We start from the raw sequence: 21,143 nt of genomic DNA, 5'->3' as shown, positions 1-21,143 counted from the left end.
CCAACTTTGATGTAATGTCCTTAAAACAACTCAAAATGAGGCTCAGTATTGTGTGTGGCCTCCACGTGCCTGTATGACCTCTCTACAATGCCTGGGCATGCTCGTGATGAGGTTGCGGATGGTCTCCTGTGGGATCTCCTCCCAGACCTGGACTAAAGCATCCGCCAACTCCTGGACAGTCTGTGGTGCAACGTGACGTTGGTGGCTGGAGCGAGACATGATGTCCCAGATGTGCTCAAATCGGATTCAGGTCTGCAGAATGGACGGGCCAGTCCATAGCTTCAATGCCTTCATCTTGCAGGAACTACTGACACTCCAGCCACATGAGGTCTGGCATTGTCCTGCACTAGGAGGAACCCAGGGCCAAAAGCACCAGCATATGGTCTCACAAGGGGTCTGAGAATCTCATCTCGGTACCTAATGGCAGTCAGACTACCTCTGGTGAGCACATGGAGGGCTGTGCGGCCCTCCAAAGAAATGCCACCCCACACCATTACTGACCCACTGCCAAACTGGTCATGCCAAAGGATGTTGCAGGCAGCAGATCGCTCTCCACGGCGTCTCCAGACGCTGTCACGTCTGTCCCATGTGCTCACTATGAACCTGCTTTCATCTGTGAAGAGCACAGGGCGCCAGTGGTGACTTTGCCAATCCTGGTGTTCTGTGGCAAATGCCAAGTGTCCTGCATGGTGTTGGGCTGTGAGCACAACCCCCCCATCTGTGGACGTTGGGCCCTCATACCACCCTCATGGAGTCGATTTCTAACCGTTTGTACAGACACATGCACATATGTGGCCTGCTGGAGGTCATTTTGCAGGGCTCTGGCAGTGCTCCTGCTGCTGGGTTGTTGCCCTCCTGTGGCCCCCTCCACATCTCCTGGTGTACTGGCCTGTCTCCTGGTAGCGCCTCCAGCCTCTGGACACTACGCTGACAGACACTGCAAACCTTCTTGCCACAGCTCGCATTGATGTGCCACCCTGGATGAGCTACACTACCTGAGCAACTTCTGTGGGTTGTAGAGTCTGTCTCATGCTACCACGAGTGTGAAAGCACAACCAACATTCAAAAGTGACCAAAACAACAGCCAGAAAGCATTGGTACCGAGATGTGGTCTGTGGTCCCCACCTGCAGAACCACTCCTTTATTGAGGGTGTCTTGATAATTGCCATCTATTGTCTATTCCATTTGCACAACAGCATGTGAAATTGATTGTCAATCAGTGTTGCTTCCTAAGTGGACAGTCTGATTTCACAGAAGTTTGATTTACTTGGAGTTACTGTATATTCTGTTTAAGTGTTCCCTTTATTTTTTTGAGTAGTGTATATCAAGTCAATTTCTGCACCAAGTCACCCCATTTTTAAAAAAATAGCTCAGGTTGTTATAATTTAAAGCCTCAAATGAGCAACTGCCAACTCATTAACTGAACCATTCACCGGAGGTAAAGGTTGGCAGAACGCTCTGTACCACAGGAGATGTGATAATGCCCAAACAATTGCAGTACAGAGAGTTCTCTTGGCATGACAATTAAAATAGGGCATCCCTCCCTTCCAGATGAGAAAAAAAAAAAAAAGTTTTGAACTCCCCAAGCAGGTAAGACAAGCTCATAGTAAATGAAGACCTACAAGGCTTGTGACTGGTGTTAGAGTAGTGAGCAAGCATGTAACAATTACCATACAGTAGAAACAAGTGCCCAATTCAGCAGAAGTGTATAGCAAGAAGTGAAAAAAAAAAATATATATATATTAGTTGTTGAAGCCATTTTTTTCTGCTTCTGAATGTAGCAAAATGTGAAAATATTTTACAATATATAGTGTATGTTGCGGTCACTCAGCATTAGACCTTATGGTATACAAGTATGGATGTGTAGCACCCTGAGGATTCGGCTGCTACAGGGGTATTGCACCTCAACCCAGAGGTGTGGTATTCCACTCCCGGGTAAGGATGGAGTGTGGAACTGAGCTCAGAAAGCTGCATGCACTACACACATCCCATTTCCGAGGAGCAGACCAACGGTACTCCCACTTAGAAATGTGCAGGTACGACCGAGTCTGTTCCTGGCTGGAGTGGGAGGGGGGGTGGTACATCCCAGTAGTGTAGGGGCAGATAGGGGGAGCAGCCTGGGTAAAGTTAGGAGCTCATTGGGTGCTGGTCACCTGAGCTCACACATAGAGGGAGTATTTAAGGTGGGCACCATCTAAGATCAGGGTCAGTCTGTCAGCCTTTTGTCAGAGCAGAGCAGAGGAGGAGAGCAGAGGAGCAGAGCAGCCCAGAGAGAGAGAGGAGAGCAAGAAAGACCCAGAGGGGGAGACAGAAGGAACTCCGAGACCCCAAATACAACCCTAGGGTGAAGAGTTGGCAACAGGGTACCGGATCCCAAACTGGTGGGGGCTTAAGCACACCTCAGCCAGAGACCGGAGGCCGTGGGCAGGATCTGCCACGGCCACCCACCACATCCACCCTGAAGGCAAACCACGTGTAGGGTCAGGGAACCCAAGGCCAAGGGTCTCCCAACAGAAGGCCCGAGGGAGCTGGACCTAGGTGGATCCCTGGTGGGGACGGCCAGAAGAAAGGACAAGAGGGAGGGCTCAGGGACACTCTCCGGACTTGCTTGGGGGTTGGCTGAATCCAGGACCTGGTGGACGCAGCACGGCTCGGGTGGTCACTTAAGGCCGGAGTGACCGGAATATCTGCAGTAAGTAAACACCCTGAACTGCACAACCCGACTCTGTCTTTAATTATCATCTACGCTGCACCACCACAACCCCCATCCTCTGCACCTGACCCCCTGAGGCTATACCCCTCCCGTTGGGGGTTATACTATCTAAAGCTGCACCAACACCATCAGCCTCAGCGGACCCTGCTGCAGCGGCGGCCGTAGTGACCGCAATCCAACGGGTGGCGTAGTCGACATAACGAACTTTGTAACATCTGTAGGACTGCCACATACTCTGAGCTTGACACCCTGGGCACGGACCGGGTCACAGCCACTCGGAGACTACAACCCCCATCTGATCCGGCTCCGGGTATTCCCCTAAAGAATATGGCCCAGGGGGCGCGTCAGATGATCTAGTTGATAATGAGTCAAACACCAGGTAATAAGGTATGTGGGAAGAAGAATCTCACTGCAGATGGACACATGTGGACAATAGAGGTGATATACTCTACCTTGGATAGAAAAAAAGTGTCAAGAAGACAACCTACATTTGCAGGACACGTTACTTTTGATACTGTATGATCATATTCACAAAATGTACAGTAGAACCATTTCTTCCAGTTTAAAATCCATTAGCAAGCGCCCATCTGTTTCCGTTCATTATGCAGTATTGGCTGGTCACAAACGGACTGTAGAAAATATATTGTTTTATCAAAGGAATCGGACCTTTGATTTTTTCGTAATGACTTTAGTATAACCATTTTCTCTTACTTTTGGCAAATTATAAAATCAATGGCACTACAAATCCTAAAAAAGGTGCCCAACATCCGAAGTAAAGGTTAATTGAATACGTCTCAGCTGCTAGATGGCCATCTGGTCTCCATGCACAAGTGTGTTTGGTCCGGCCAGACATACATGATTTCCTTACTTAAAGTAGGAACAACCTGGTGCCAGATACTATAAGCCACCACAAGAGGTATCTCTTGGGAGGATCTGTTTGCGCAGAGTCCAAAGACCCTCATACCTATTAGATGTGCAGCCAACTTTTCTTTACTGTGTATAGATACCATGTGGTATGTAAAGTGCATGACCTTTTGGGCTTCTTCATAAGAGATAGCGGTAATGGGGTTAAGAACCACTAAAGCTCGTAATACAGCTCCGTGCTGCAAAACATTCTGTACTTGTCTTGATGGCAGGTTAACGACAGTGCAAAGTTCGGATTTATTCTAGTGCGTCGTAATTAGCATGTACATAGTACATTATGTATAAGAGATTAATTCCATCTAATTGCTACATTCCAGTCTGCCATTAAGCAATACTGAAATTCTCGCTTGTCTTCTCCAGTTTTTTTTAACAATGAGTACAAGATGCTTTGTAGGTCAGAGATTTTAAAATGAAAGGGACTCTCCCCAAAAGGTCGGTCACTCGTTATGCCATCATAAAGTTTTCACCTTTTGCAAACTAGATAGGTAAATGCTGCAGTAACAGTTATTAAAGAAGTACTCTCCTCAAAGTTTTTATCCCTTACTATATTGCAATCATATATTATACAGCACTGTGCACTTACAGTTGCTCATTTTGCCTTTTTATCCAGTTAATTCAGCTCTTTTCCATTAGGTATATGATATCACATGATTAAAATGCGACTAGCTGAAATCATTCTAAGTTCTATGTAGAAACAGGAAGTCTTACCTGCATGAGTCAGTCACTGCAAAAGTCCCTGACAGAGGGAGGAGCGGAGCAACTGGGTCAGTAGTTGAAGAGGGGGAAAGACTCATGCAGGGAAAAGACTTCCTGTTTCTACATACAATTGCTCATTTTGCCTTTCTACCCAGCTAATTCTAAGTACACAGTGCTGTATAATATGATGATTGCAATAGAGTAAGGTGAGAGATTTTTGATGGGGTGCTTCTTAAAAGAAAGACAAAAAAGTAGGGGTTGGGGGAAATCTTCAGAACTATTAAAAAAAAAAAATTTTTCCCTGTGCTCAGAGACCTCCCGGAACATTTCATTACAAGCCGGCCATCTCAAAAAAGTCTGTCATTATACAAAACAAAGAATGAATAGGAGACAGACATTGCTTTTCTTGGAAAAGGGAACATGTCACCAGAAATAACACTATTTACCTGCAGCTATGCAGTTAATGTTATTAAGCTGCCCGGCACCTGCACACACCTGGGAGAAAATTAACTTTATTCTCCCCTCCAGCATTTGGTTTTAGTCATGGGGCGGGTTACAGCCCCTCGGTATACTCGGAGGTGACTGAACCTGAATGCTGGTGGGGAGAATAAAGTCAATTCTCTTCCTGGCACAATAACGCTATTAACCACATATCTGCAGGTTAATAGTGTCATTGCTGGTGACCAGTTCCCTTTAAAAAAAAAGTCCTATTGACATTACAGGCAGAGATGGGAAGTGCCATAATACATCAATCGCCGATGTGAACACAGTGCCTATCCTGCTACTCATTTACATGTATTTTACATATCAGTTATATATAATTTTATTAAATGATGGTGGGATATTTATTATGCACTTTAGAACGCTTAGTAATATTATTCACTTTCTATCAGACTTTTCCAGGCCCAGAATTGATTTATTAACTAATCTTTAGGTGTCAGATCCTCATTTTGTTAGCGCTCTAATTTCCTATTGACAATAGGCATAAGTAATTGATCTAATTAGATTGCAGATTACCGTTCTGCATACACCTGTAGTATTAATACTCTGTATGACCGATCTGGTCTTACACCATCTGCAGTTATTGGTAAAGGAAGAGCCAGGGCTTTTGGCACTTGTGGGTAATAAGACGGTTGTAATGTAGAAGTGAATTCTTGGAATCTGCGCAGCAGCAATTACATTCTCACAGCCAGTTCCTAGACAGAATACCCCTCGGAAACGAGCCAAGAACGATCAACAAACAGCAGGCTGGCGGCGAGCCATCGTACCAGTCCCGACTGAATGTGTATTTACACTCTGCGCTTTCAGACATTTCTACAACCTTGTAACGGCACGTTAGCTAAAATTATCCCGCTCTGTCATGTTATGCTGACATCAGGGGATCTCTCAACAGTAACATGGAAGACAATAGACTAGAAGATAATCAGGATGTACTAAGTGAGCAACAAGGTGGTCAGTACTGTGATTGAGCAACTATAGCTGCACTTACATGGAGAATAATAAGCAGTTCTATAGTGAATAGACACAAGACTCCATGTTTCATACAGGCAGCCAATACAGCGACTAAAGTGCTTATTCCATGGAACAATTGCTGTAAACCTACAAGTTCTCCTATAGAAAAGCTGCCATTTCTTATGACATGACCACTTTAGTAAATATATTTATAAAATATTTATTCCCATAAAACACCAGTTCTGGAGCACAAGTGATGAATAGGCAAACTGGATACCTGCTCGAAGAAAAGATTACAGACTATTGCAACATCATTGTAGAGTTAACATCACCAGTATTAGCAGAGAAAAAGTTTGCTATGCTTAAGGCAAACAAATGGTTAACCACAGGTCTGAGCCAGGAAATAAGTGCATATAGATGATATATGCAAACAAGGGCTCCACCCTCGGCTGTTAGGCACTTGATGGCTAATTAAATCAGTCATCAAGTGCGCGGAAAGATGTGGGCTCGGCCTGGGAGCCCACAGCAAAGCCAGGGACATTACCTTTGATGTACATGTATGTCAAAGGTAGTGAAGGGATTAATGTATACTGTTTGAATTGTGAAATCTGAAGTTACAGCTTGGTCGAAGAAAATGGACAAACATATGTAGAGTGACAGAGACCTGCTGACCATTAGAGCGAACACTACCGAAGAGAGAGACTTACCCAGTGACTCTGGAGATGGAAAACGACTCTGCCGGACCAACTGTGCTCCATGGGGAACGATTGATCTGTGATGGCCCAGGTACTGAGCACCACTGTACAAGTTAGGATAATCCACTTGATGCTGGGCAAGTTTATTCGGTTTTCTTTTTGCTAATCTCAATATTTTAATTGACAAAAAAAAAAAAAAAACCTGAAAATTTGATGAAATCCAACTCAAACCTTTGCAGATCGATCCCCTCATCTGTACTGGTCAGAATTTTTTTTTTTTCCCCCCAATAATGGATTTTTACATTAATTCTGTTTCTAAACATGTGATTCATTATACAGCAGGTGAAACAAGTAATGAACACGTCACATTTTTTAAGTAAATCTATTTCTAAAAAATGTGCTATTAACATGAAATTCTCGTCAGATGTCGTTAACAAACCATCCAATCCACACAGGCAGAGAAATAAAACCATAGATGAATGGACAAGTGTACCGAGACATTCTTGATAAAAATCTGCTGCCATCTAGCAGGATGATGAAGATGAAAAGAGGGTGGACATTTCAGCAAGAACAATGATCCCAAACACACAGCCAAGGAAACTCTCAATTGGTTTCAGAGAAAGAAAATAAAGCTGCTAGAATGGCCCAACCAGTCATCTGACCTGAACCCAATAGAAAATTTATGGAAGGAACTAAAGTTCAGAGTTCATAGAAGGAGCCCACTGATTTGAGTTTTGTCCTGATGAAGAAAGGTCACTTCGAAACGCGTTGACCAATAAAGCGCATTTTTTAAATATCTTGCCTCCAACTCATCACTGGACCACAGACAGCACAGATTTTAACAGTCTCTTCTCCAGCTTCACAAATTCTCAACATTGTGGATTTGCAGCAACCATATTCTAAGCTTCTACGGGGTTGTGAAGTCACAACCCCATCAGGTGAGCATAACTGCATCTAGTCTCCCTGTTTCTGCTCAGATAAGACTAATTACTCTTGTCTTTCCAGATTCTCTTGCTCAATTTCCTTTTTTTTTTTTAAACACATAATTCATGGATATCTTTGGTTTGAGTTCTTTGCCTGTGTGGATAGGATGGGTTGTTATTGAAAACTGGTGAGAATGTCATGTCAATATCACCTTTAAAAATATTTACTTAGAAAATGGGTGACGTGTTCAATACTTTTTTCACCCACTGTATATCGGAAGGTTGTTTGATATAATATTAGATTTCTTGCAGTTTTCACTGTATCCATGAACTTTTAAATCTCTTGGCCCAAGGCCAAATTTTGGCAAACTTTTTGAATGCTTCCAATACCTGTAGAAGCCTCCATAGACCATGAAATATTGCAATAATTGTGTCCCTATGTTAACACTTGGGGACCTGAGTCATACCTGCATTCATCAAAGGTTAGATGTTTATAACCTCTAGCAAATTTCATAGAAAAGTTACTGCAAGTAGATAAGAATTTACTCAAGAATGACTCAGAACTGCTCTGCCCCAGAAAGCTATGAATAGAACAAATTTTCTCTTGAAGTCCACACTTCTTTAAAAATATACTGAAGTGAAGGTGCAAAACTTTTCCCCCTCAACTCCAGGCAGGTAGTATTAAAATTATGTAGTCAATAGAGGGCCCTGATAATAAATGGAGCTTGTTGTCCAAGTAGTCTTCAAAAGAACATGTCCTCCTCTGTAGGATCCCTGTACTTATATATAAGAAAGCCAATGGAGTGCACATATATATTTTTTTAACCTATACTGAATTATAAAATACAGTACATGATACAAAATGATCAGTAGACATCTCATGCATACAGATGAGTGGGTAGCAGAACCATTGCGATCTTTAAATGTAACCTGAACATCTATCCAATGAGGCTGGAGCGGCATCATGTCTGTAAATAGCCCTTCCTCAATACCACAGTGGTCCCCAACAAAGTTTACATACATATACATATATATATATTTATTATACACACATACCCTCTAAAGGTACGTTCAACTTGGACAGTTATCCCCCATCCATTGGATAAAAGGGATAACACACCGACCGCGAGGGCCTGACCCCCTTTGGACAGATGAAACCAAGATCAACCTCTACCAGAATGATGGAGAAAAGTATGGTGAAGGCGTGGTACAGCTCATGATCCAAAGCATACCTCATCATCTGTAAAACACGACAGAGGCAGTGTGATGGCTTGGGCATGCATGGCTGCCAGTGGCACTGGGTCACTAGTGTTTATTGATTATGTGACACAGGACAGAAGCAGCCGAATGAATTCTGATGTATTCAGAGCCATAATGTGTGCTCAGATCCAGACAAACTGATTGGTCGTCGTTTCATACTACAGATGGACAATGACCCAAAACATAAAGCCAAAGCAACCCATGAGTTTATTAAAGCAAAGAAGTGGAATATTCTTGAATGGCCGAGTCAGTCACCTGATCTCAACCCAATTGAGCATTCATTTCACTTGTTAAAGACTAAACTTCAGACAGAAAGGCCCACAAACAAACAGCAACTGAAAACCACCACAGTGAAGGCCAGCAAAGCATCAAAAAGGAGGAAACACAGCATCTGGTGATGTCCATGAGTTCAAGACTTCAGGCAGTCATTGCCAACAAAGGGTTTTCAACCAAGTACTAGAAATGAACATTTTATTTACAATTATTTAATCTGTCCAATTACTTTTGGTCCCTTTAAAAACAGGGTGGCACATGTTAAGGAGCTGAAACTCCTAAACCCTTCATCCAATTTTAATGTAGATACCCTCAAATGAAAGCTGAAAGTCTGAACTTCAACTGCATCTGAATTGTTTTGTTTAAAATTCATTGTGGTAATGTCTAGAACCAAAATTAGAAAAATGTTGTCTCAGTCCAAATATATATGGACCTAACTGTATGGTTGACAAGCTACTATGTGACTACTCTTACATGACATAAGATCATGAGGAAACTGAAGCTTAAAGTCAATGAGAATGGATATGTGACAACATATTCCTGACCTCAAAGTATCATATTGTCCTACAGACAAAGAATTGGCATAAGTGGTTGTCCCATAAACTTTAAGATCCTTCAACAAGATAGATGAGCATGATCGCTGAGGAACAAGCTACTGAGACCCCCACTGATCCCAAAATTGTGGGGCCCAAAGTCCTGTTACAATGAGAAAGTGCGACTGTGGCGCTCCTGAGGGTTTGACCGCCACAGCAATGCTGCACTTCTCTAATGGAGTGCGGTGTTCCTCCTCTGAGGTAAGCCCAGTGCGATGGTTGTGACCTAACCTTTTGCATCCAACACCACACTTCTCCACCAGAGGGAGCTAGTATGCACTTGGTGCTGCTCCCCTGGTTACAGGGAGACTGGGGAACACAAAGTGGTAGGAACCAGTTAGTGGGTGAGGGTGGAGGACTTACAAGTTAGTTACACTTTAGATTTCATATTTAATTGAAAGCCATCTTTGATCTTAGCTCTAGTGGTCGTACTGTGCTGTCAAACTACTGTGTGTTAATCTGACTTCCCTCCGGGAGTGCAGATCCTGTGTGGGCCTGCACCGGTAAGGGACACAGCCCTCGTACCCTGGCCTTGGGACGAGAGGTAGGTTGCAGACAAGGAATGTTTCAACCCGGCCAAGGACCAGGATCAAGAAGGGCCAGGAGCTTTAGAGTGTGGCTCCCCAGCAAATGGGTCCCAGGGAGGATGCAGACGGAGCAGAGCTCGCCACCTGTCCTCGCCTACCTGATCTATTCAGAGGGATTACGGCTGCAAGAGGGGTACCGGTCCCCGACACCCGACCTTGCTACTCTACGTCCTGGACGGGAAAGCCCGGTTAGGCCCCGAGGATCCCACCGGGCATCGGATGGAGAGGAATTGCCACCCGTGCCCTAGTCCTGAGAGGAACTCAGAAGGAGACCTGGCCTATCTACACACGCACAGACGGGAAAGGGTGAAGTCTGTAGTGCAGGAACACTTGACTTTCTCGGAGGTAGTCGGACCCCCGTCCCTGGTGGCTGCAGGACTCCGCGGGGAGCAGGGAGTCGCCTTCCCGCTAACATCTCTGAGTGAGTAAAAGCCTTGGAAGTTCACCCCTATGGCCTCCGGACTGTTCATTACGCGCCATACCATGCGATGCGGTGCCTGTACTCCCCGCACTACTACCCCCTCTCTTTCCTGTTTGCCTGCCCTGAGGCCTTGCTCCGCCTGTGGGGAGCAGTGAGAACTTTGGCCGCCATGACACCTGGCCTCAGCAGACTGTAGCAGCGCTGGTGACCCTTCACCAGGCACCACAGGTGGCGTAGTCGTTAATCAGCCACTCAACCCGAACAAGCCCACACCATCTCTTTCTAATGTGACGGCCCTGAGCATGGGTCGGGCCCGGGCCACGGCTGCATCCCATCTCTCCAACAGGGCCCGACACCGAGTCCCCCAACACCCAGGGTAAAACACGGGCTTCTCTGAGTAGAGGCGTCACACGACCACCACAGTTGCACATGTTCAAATACCTCTTCACTCACATAGGGAACACCTGTTTGGATATGCGATAGTAGATATGCATTGTTTATCGGGCAAGCATTTTAAGGCAGGTAGTAAGAAAACTGTAATCCAAGAGTACAGAGTCAGGATTTAGAGAAATATAACATCGTAGGAGGTTGGTTAATAATAGAGTTTAGTTGGCAGTCGGCCCCAGATCTACCAACCTTACATGCAATTAACAGCGATATTAGAAATTTAACCTTTGTGTCCAACACTGTATTATACAGGACAAAGTGGGAATTTTAAGTTAATAGAACACCACCATAGTGGCGGTCTGCCATGTAGAGCAACAACCTCTACAAGGAATTTGCTATACAACACGGGCTATAAAAGACAAAAACACAAGACTGCTGCATCTACAGGGGAGCGGCTAGCATCACAGCCATACGTGAATTACTCTGTTGGTGAAAACTATTTTGGTTCAAACGTCATTGGGTTTTAACTGGATACAAGAGCTTACAATTTAGGTCATGGCCCCACTATCAGTATTTTTTCTCAGGAGTGGGAGCCAAAACCAGGTGAGGAACAATCAGAGAAAAGTTATAATGGAAACAAGTCATCAATTCTGCATTTATCACCCACTCCTGGTTTTGGCTCCCACTCCTGAGAAAAAATACTGACCGAATACTGATAGTGGGGCCGTGGCATTACAAGGAAAATCAGGGTGACCCAAGAGGTAAAAGTGCTTGTCTTAATCAATGGTCCAGCCATCATGTATAAAACAAGGTATTATTCATAAAGTTTTAAAAACTAAATCAACCAGCAAATTATATGTATGCAAAGTCAATGTAGATACAAGTCACTCTGTAACAAAAGGTGATCAGATATGATGCCACTCCTTATGTACAAGAAAACAATCTGCCACTCTTGGATGGGAAGTTTAGAATATGTTTTATTACATGAAGCCATCCACAATAATAAACGTTTTGATCTCAAACTTACACCTTCATCAGATGGATTGTTGTGGTACAGGATCATGGGGTGAATAGTTGTATTATAAAAAAATCTGTTAAGAACACTCACTGTAGAAGGGTGGTAAATGAATAATAACAGGAAACAGGATATACCTGATTAAAAAGATGTGGTGTAAGGGCATACTTATAACTGAGACTCGGATATGAACCCGGTTGTTTGGGGTGGAGGAGAGGCGAGTATTCTAGGGAATTGGTGCAGCATAAAGGCCCCGTCACACTTAGCGACGCTGCAACGATCCCGACAACAATACGACCTGTCCGGGATCGTTGCTGCGTCGCTATGTGGTCGCTGGTGAGCTGTCAAACAGGCAGGCTCACCAACGATCAGGGGAGCAGCGACATTGTGGAAAGAATCTTTCCACGATGTCCTGCTCCTGGTTACCAGCCTGCTGAAGCAAGAGCAGGCTGGTAACCATGATAAACTGCGGGTTACTAAGGGCACACGCGCACCTAGTAACCCGCTGTTTATCATGGTTACCACTCTGCTACAGTGAGCGGAAGGTTACTGCTCACTTTAGCAGGCTCGTAACCATGATAAACAGCGGGTTACTAAGCGCGCGTGCGCCCCTAGTAACCCGCTGTTTATCATGGTTACCAGCCTGATCGCTGCTCCCGCTGGTCATACACAGCGATGTGTGCTGACCAGCGGGAAGACAACGACCAAAAAAAGGTCCAGGACTTTCTGCAGCGATCAGCGACCTCACAGCAGGGGCCTGATCGCTGCAAAGTGTCACACATAGTGACATCGCTGTTGCGTCACCAAAACCCTGACACAGCAGCGATCTCGCTATGTGAGACGGGGGCTTTAGAAAAGTCTTTAAGATGGTAGCAAGGTTCAGATTATGAAGGTTGTGTAATCATTGGTAGAGTAGTTGACAGATACAAGGGGATACAGCACTATAAAGTGCTGTTTGAGTGAAAGTGACAAGTTTAAATTGTGTTGTCCGCTGGATGGGTAACCAGTGCAATGACTGGTACAGGATAGAGGCATAAGTGCAGTTGTTGTACAGAAAGCCTGACTTGACTGTCAAATTCAAAAAAAATTTGAGGAGGTCAGAGTAGACTGATTAGTCAGTAAATACAGTAACTAAATGTTAAGAGTATAATAAATGAAACTAAAAAGGTTTTCTAAATATTTATATGGACGAGGGAGTTCAGTCTTCAGAAACAACAACCAGTTCACTGCAAATAAAACATTGCATGGAGCAGGGTGCAGTAAACTCAAGTAATACATTTGTCCCAGTCTGTACAGATTGTGGGTTTTCATTTCACAGCCAGATCTCTCACTTTCTGTACTATTCCATTGGGAAACATAAAAGGTCTTGGCTCTCTAAATTTAGTCCAGCCTTGCAGCTAGTGAGCTTTTCCACATTTTAGGATAGAGTGAATTTCTGTTTTTTGTATTACTGCCAGTTACAAAAAAAAAATAAAAAAATATAATAGTCCAGTGAGAGATAACAGTTATGTAAGAGTTACTTCGTTGATGTTGGAATATTGCCTTGGACAATTAAAACCAGACGACTCCAATTCATCTGTTATATGGATACATGTAGCTCATAAGGGGCAAATAAAGTAATGGCAGATGATCACATCAGTTTCAGTGTTCAGGTCACTTTCTTATAGGTGTTTAGACACTCATGCATTTGCATGGAAAAGGTTTCATGACAAACTTTTTGTACTAAAGACTTATGATCATATTTCTGCTCTTTGAACCACTTCCAGCACATCTGCCATGACACTGGATGTCATTCTGCAAGAGGAGACCGCTGGCTGGAGTCCTATGGAACTGGATGTGGCCTTTTAGGGCAATAGAAGTGTCAAAATCATATGAACAAACTCCTGAGGATCTACTAAGGAGGGCAAGCTTATTAAGTTACTGAGTAAGAGAAAAGCTATACAACTTTCCAGAAACTATGGATGCAGTTGAGAAAACAGTTTAGGTCAGTTTTCCCACCTTTAAAAAGCTGTCACCAGACTTTGCTGTCCCATCTGAGGGCAGCATAAATAAGGTGCAGAGACCTACATTTTAGCAGTGTGTAACTTACTGGGCTTCTTGCTGCAGTTTTGGTAAGTGATTAAAAAAATAAATCTACTGCAGCATTACTTAGTGTTCTTAAAGTAGGTTTTCCCATGAACAAATTATAGTTTAATCAATAGATCTTGAAATAAAAATAATTTCCACAATTGCATATGTTAAAACATAATGTTCCTGCACTGAGAATCTTATAAATGTGTCCCTGCTGTGTACGGTGTAATGGCTGTGTCTGACCGTACAGGAACATTGTCTGATCATACCACATCTCCTGCCATGTAGATCTTCATATTCACGAGCTCTTGCTATTCCTGCCCTCCACAGATTGCTACACTGTGATTAGACAAAGCTGCCAGACATCGCTCAGTGAGAGGAATAGCAGAGCTGCAGCAAAAAAACTGAAATTACAGCAATGAGCCCAGCTGCCTTAGTTGGGGTGCAGCCATAGAATGGCTTTAAACCCCATTTTCTAGTGACAAACTGATGCCCAGACAGTCTCACTATAATTAGTGGTGAAAAGTTATAGAAGAAATCTACTCCATCTCAGTTGACATTGGTTCTAGATTATTGCACATTGGCAACTCAAATGTGCCAAATTCTTTAAGAGGCGTTTGCTTCTCATTTAATTTGGTGCATTTTAATCCAGTTTTGATGACTAGGCCGTTGTGTTTTTTTAAAGGGAATCTGTCACCAGGTTTTTGCTATGTAATCCAAGAGTAGCATGATTTAGGGTCTGAGACACTGATTATAGGCATGTGTCACTTACTGGGCTGTGTTTTGTTGCTTTAATAAAACACTAATTGTATCAGCCGGAAATGATCACAGAACAACACTAGAATCATGGACTCTACATCATACTGCAGTCAAATTACATAACAAAAACATGCTGAAAGATTCCCTACTGTACCCGACTTGCCATCAGTCATAGCCTAATGCACACAGCTTTGAAAGTGTAGCATTCACTAGAAGGCTTTGTGTACCTTCAATGACTGCATTTCCTGCCAAGGTGTTTTGTATTTTTCATAGGAAATAGTTCTAAGATTACACATTATTGGTAGAAACTATACTTCACTTCTTTCATTGAATTTTTTTTTTAGTGAAATTTAAATCCATAATCTGAAGCATATGTGAACATGATCGGCTTACACACTGTACTTCACATTGAATGTGTTACCTTTAATAGGAGCAATGCTTTCTGGATATGGTACAATCAGTATAACTATACCGGATGTGTGTTCAACAATTTATGCATTACAAATATCAGAATTCAGCTATTAAATGTCATTTTATTATGCGCTCATATACCATCACAGGTTTACTATGACAGAAAGGAGCCAGAAGACTGCAGTGTCGGAGTTCACATACTCTTGTATTGAATAGAAGCACTTCTCCCTCTTATTAGATGGTGCTGGTTTCTTTCAGTAGTGCAGGACTTAAACTGCTCAGCTTTGAGTCTCTGTAGCTTCCTTCTTGGAAGTTCTAAGCTGTGCAGTATCAGCCAGTCTCCTCTCCTATATAGTCTCTGCTCTGGCAATCTGGATTGCCAGTGTTAAGTCTTGTACTGCTTGGTGAGGAGAGGAGGATTCGGTAGAGGCGTTTAAGGAGAGTTGTTCTGTGACTGTTGCTTGGGGTTTGGCTGTGTGCATAGTCCCTTTCTCTTCTATGTTTACCTTCCTAATCCCTTCGGTGTTTTCCCACTGTTGTCTGTGTGCATATTTTGTATGTTTGGTATTTTCATTCATCCCTGTAAGTCCTTTCCTTGTTTGTCTGGTTTGTGTATTTACATATACTATTCCTCCAAACTTCCCTGTGTAATACTTCAGGGCTGATTCAGGAGAACAGCAAGGTACATGGCCCCAGCATCTTCACCATCAGAAGTAATTTGGGGAGCAGGGATAGCTAGGGTGCACCTAGCGTTAGGGACAGGGTAGGAGCCCCTGGTCTCAGGTAATCAGACAACAGTATCATGAAATATACATTTCATGCAGCTGCGAACAACAAGGACCAAAATAAGTTTTCCTTCCTTTGTTGAGATCCCAGTTTAGGGAACCTAATATTTCCTTCAAGATTTTTATTTTTTTTTGTATTTATCCTCCTCCCCTGCACAACTCTTATGATTCAGCAAACACCCCTAGAAAATGTAAGAGGAGGCTTTTTCAGTATAGTCTGGCAAGACTGATGTCCAACCTCATCACACCGAGACCTCCTTACACCTGTCAATTAATTGTCATCATAGTGCCAGGAGAGCTTTGTGTTTATGTAATTACATACAACACTTTGGGTCTTTCCCAGGTATTGGGTAATATTGCTCCAATATATGGGAAAGATCCACAGTTCTGTATGCAACAAATTCTGCTCACATGATCATCACCACTGCAACTCTGTCAAATTACATTGATAATATCTTGACAGCACCGAGAAGGGAGATCGGCAGAGGGGAGCAGTGATGAAGACGATCATGCAAGCAGAATTTTTCACATACCTTGGAAAGATCCAGAGTATTAATTTACAAATGCTGCTCACATGATCATCATCACTGCAGCTCTCCTCTCCTGATGTGGTCTTGTCATTACAATGCCGGGAGAAGAGAGCTGCAGTGGGGAGCAGTGATGACTGAGTAGCTTTTGTCAACTACAATACTCTGGATCTTTCCCAGGTATCAGGGCATTATTACCCAATACCTGGGATAAATCTGGAGCATTGTATGCAATTACAATACAGAACAGCTCTCCTCTCACACAGCTTGAAAGTTAAGCGCCAGGTGGGAGATGGCCTCAGTGGGATAGAGTTAGACAAGTCATTCTTATCACATTGAAAAATCTGGTTCTTCTCTTCTCCAGGGATTTTCTTCCCACCCTCATGCATGACACTTCTTTCTTATGATTGGGCAGCAGTACACAGGGGAAAAGTAAACGCCCCCAAAGAAAAATTTCAGCTAACACCTGCTTTAGTTAAACGAAAATTAGCATATTAGGTGCCTGAAACTTTAGAAGCCAATATCTAAAGAAATGAGAGAGAGAACAACAACAAAAAAAGTTAAACTACAGTATAATCATCAGTTTTGCCCCTTTATCATATGGTCACCAGCTTAAACATACAAAAGGGGGGGGGGGGTAGTTCTCACCCATTCAAGTCATGGATGAGATGAGAGAGTAATATCTGTCTCTATGCAATAGAAACAGGTGGTCAAGACCACTGAATGCAGTCATGCCAAGCAGTTTCCTCAATGCCTATAGAAATGAATGGGACCAAAAGATGATTGTGAATGAACATTCTTAAAAAATAATCTGTCAGCAGGTTTTTGCTATGTAATCAGAGTAGCATAAAGTACTGGCTGAGACCCTGATTCCAGCAATGTGTCACTTACTAGGTAGTGTTTTATTTAAATAAAATCAGTGTTTTATCAGCAGCAGATTATCACTACAGGACTAGGTGTCTTGTGCCTCCAAGTTAACTGCTCTGTAAAACCCTGCCCCCCACTGATTGGCAGCTTCCTGTGTACACTCTGCATTGACAGAAAGCAGCTAGTGGTGTGGGCGGGTTTAAACAACTCAGCATTCAGAGCACCGATCTACATAGATCTACACAGGAAAAAAAAAAAAAAAAAAAAAAGACGGATTGTAGCAAAATGACAGCAAGTAGACCCAAAAGTGACATTGCTGAAATAAAGGACTCATGCTGCTCACAGATTACATACAAGCCTGCTGACACATTCCCTTCAAGAATGCCCATTTTACAGTTATCTTTCAGTGTAATTAGACTGCTGATCATCCAATAAATTAGTAAAATGATTTTTGAGCAGGCAGAGTATTGTCCTATGTTCTTGGCAGCACGAGTCCGGTTTACAATGGCCTTGTTCAGTGCCGCTGGTTGTTTAGTCTAAAACGGACCTTACAGAAATGTCGCAGAGCAAGTGACACCATTTTGGTTACTCCTGAGTTTCTGAAGCATCATAGCTCACTGTGCTACGCCCTTTCCTTAACTCCCAGACACTTCTATGAGAGTTATGGAAAGAGTTTGGCTCAGACCTAAACACTTGATATCCCTATAACTATGGATTTAGTGATTCAAGACAGATTTTGGAACCTCTTAAAATTTAATTAGTTCGTCTCAAGACATCAGCGAATGAAACGGTTAGGCTGTGTGCCCACGTAGCGTTTTTCAAGCGTTTTTGATGCGGAATTTCCGCAGCGGAAACGCTTGTAAAACGCTTGGTAACCCGCACCCCATGGTCCCCAATGGGATTCCGCAAGTTCTATGCACATGCTGCGGATTTTTCCGCAGCGTTTATGCTGCGTTCAAAAATCCGCAGCATGTCATTTAATTTTGCGTTTCCGCAAGCAGAATTGCCTTTGTCCAATGCATAAAAAACGCAAGGCAATTCCGCATGTGGAAAACGCGTGATAAACGCGCGAAAAATGCGCGATAAACGCGTGCGGAATTCCGCATGCGTTTTTCCGGGAGAGGACTTGCAGAAATGAAGCAGAAATTTTCTGCTTCATTTATGCAACGTGGGCACATAGCCTTACGTTTAACTCCTCGCATGATGCACTTGTAGGAGGGGGATGGTATAAGATGACTTGTCGACTCATGGTTATGACACAGCATGCCTAGCATTGCTTAGAAATCCTGGGATAGGTTCGTAGTTCAAGATTGGGAAGTCAGTGTAATTTTTGGTGAAATGTTTCCCTTTAAACACTTTACTCTAACTAGGTTCAAAGTTCTCTACTAAATAGTCACATTGTTTAAAGCTTCCACCCAACTCTAAAATAGAGCCCCAACCTCCTGACTAGACACAGGCAACATGTTAGTAGCAATCAGCAGCCACTAGAGGGAGCTTGGTACATAGTATGTATGTATGCATGTATGTTTTTTATAGATCTACGTCTGCTGATCTCAGGTGTAGCTGTTAATTTCTGACACAGGCAGCCAAATATTTGCCATATTTGCATTAGGGGTTACGATAGTTTGGGCACATCTTATTCTGACATATTTGACTTTTATTGGGGGAATTTATTGTTCCTGCAATGCAAATTTTCTGGTTGCAAGAAGTATTTGTGCAAAAACCTCCTCCCCAATTTGTGCCAGCCTTGGCACAGATATATAAAAACTGTGTGGGGCTTCACAAAAGACGAGTGGTCTACCACCACATGCCAAGTTTATATGCTGTTGCATACGGACAGCCCAAAAATTTGTGCCAAATTTAATAAGAGGCATGCGCCTCACTCCTTTGGGTCCAAAACTGGCAACCGGTCTAAGCAAGAATATACAAAGCATCATTATTACTGATGGCAAGTTAAGCAGAACAGAAATGGATTTTCATAGCAAGTACACCAGCCTCACCCAGTCTAGGATCTAGTTTTTTTTTGTGAAATCAAAATCCGGTGACATTATAAATGTTTACTGTGAAAGGATAGTAGGTATAAAGATTAAGACTCTTTTTAATAAAATTATGCACAATGTGCAACTTTCACGTGATCGTGCACCGTCCTGCCACAGCTCTTGTCCATGGATACATATAAATTCATATCAAAGTCCATGTTTGCAGAAAAGTATAAAGATAGCAATCACATATTGTGAGATTAGTCAGTGACACTTATAAATAGAGCTACATCTGTAACCATTTAATAGAAAGTCTCCCTGAATAGAGACCCGTCTGACCCATCCAGTAACAGGGCGAGAACGGAAACAAAGCGAGTGTTTGTGAACCCATACGTCACCCACTACTGAGGAAGTCTAATTGGCTGATCGGTATATACAAAGCCATGTGCAGAGCAGGCGGCAGGGATCCATTCACACTGTCAAAGTTCCCCAAGACACTAATGTTCTGTTAGATGATGTAAATGCATGCATTTGGGGCTAAAATTAATTTTTGCAATTTGCTTTTATTAAAACTTTTGCACAGTTTGACACTCAGGCTATTTGCCTGCACATTCCTTCTTTGATGTGGTCATAAATTAGCTGAGAGAAGCTCAGAAAGAGAAAGTTACAAACTCATAGTGGACTGACTGATTCTCAGTTAACTCATTCTGCAGCCAGCAATAGACAGTGCAACACAGACTATTGAAGGCAAACTGTTTCTTTAAAAATGTTGCACCATTTGCCTTCTATAGCCTCTGTTATACTATTGCTGGCTGCCGAAGGAGTTAACTGAGAATCAGTCAGTCCACTATGATTTCTGATGGAGAGTTTGTAACTTTTTTTTTTTTTTTTTTTTTTTTTATCATTCTTTTTTGGAGCTCCTCTCAGCTGAATTAGAACCACATCATAGTGGGAATGTGCAAGGAGATAACAAGCCTGCAAGTCAAATTGTGCAAAAGTTTTAACAAAAACCAATTGCAAAAAATATTTTTTAGAAAAATAAACATCCAAAAGTTGAGCCACCCCTAGTTGTTTAAGAATTTGGGCATCATAACTCTGGTGCAAGTTATTTTAGCACTGAAACATCCCAAAAATAGGTTTTGCTGCATACTAAACACTTGAAGGGTCTTGGAGAAGGGGCATGGTTTTGTCAATTTGCACAATGCTCCAGATTTATTCCTGGCAGTCTACATGGTCTAGGTGCACAATACTGGAGTGAATAGTGCCACCAGGAGGGGTGCAGATTTGGGACTGCCTCCTCTGTGCCCACATGTTGTACGGTCAGTATATCTGCCCCATAGACTTTCTAGGAGTCAGGCACCTGTGCACGGGTCACTTACCTGTAATGAACACAGCCTTGCCGGCTACTGGTAACCTTCTTCTCGGGGCAGCAATAGTCAGGACATACCAACATGCAGAACTGAGAAGTACCATTCCTAGAAGGATTGGGAGATACAGGTGGCAGAACCACTCAAAGATCACCAATAAGAAGAAATAAACCAACAGTGCAGGGGTGAGGACCATGTCAGAATGGGAGAACTTAAAAAACAATAAAAGGGAGAAGAACAGCCAGACAGAGCCATAGGCCCACAAGGTGGGGGACGTGGACAGATCCATAGGAGCAGAGAACAGGGACCTAGCAAGGGTTGACTTGAGGGCCAGCACTTCTGCACCAAGTCCACGGTGGACTGAGAAGTCATGTACACTTATACCACGAGCAGTCTATTTATACAGGAGCAGCCAGAACAGGAGGGAGGGAGTGGCTGT

At 43.1% G+C, this 21,143-nt stretch overlaps 1 protein-coding gene across 1 annotated transcript in view; it reads right to left on the bottom strand.

The window, feature by feature from the left end:
• HSD11B2 (hydroxysteroid 11-beta dehydrogenase 2) overlaps nt 1-21,106 on the bottom strand; it is a 46,608-nt gene extending 25,502 nt beyond the window's left edge. The window contains exon 1 of the mRNA XM_073659325.1: nt 20,717-21,106. Coding sequence (XP_073515426.1) covers nt 20,717-20,993 — 277 coding nt within the window. The 5' untranslated portion in view covers nt 20,994-21,106. The remainder of the gene's footprint in view (nt 1-20,716) is intronic.
• Between the last annotated feature and the right edge of the window lie 37 nt (nt 21,107-21,143).

Source organism: Phyllobates terribilis, unplaced genomic scaffold (assembly GCF_046119375.1).
Source record: "Phyllobates terribilis strain yellow unplaced genomic scaffold, ASM4611937v1 Scaffold_13__5_contigs__length_258822181, whole genome shotgun sequence".
In the NCBI taxonomy this organism is placed as follows: Eukaryota; Metazoa; Chordata; class Amphibia; order Anura; family Dendrobatidae; genus Phyllobates; species Phyllobates terribilis.
This window is presented reverse-complemented; position numbering and strand designations above follow the sequence as displayed.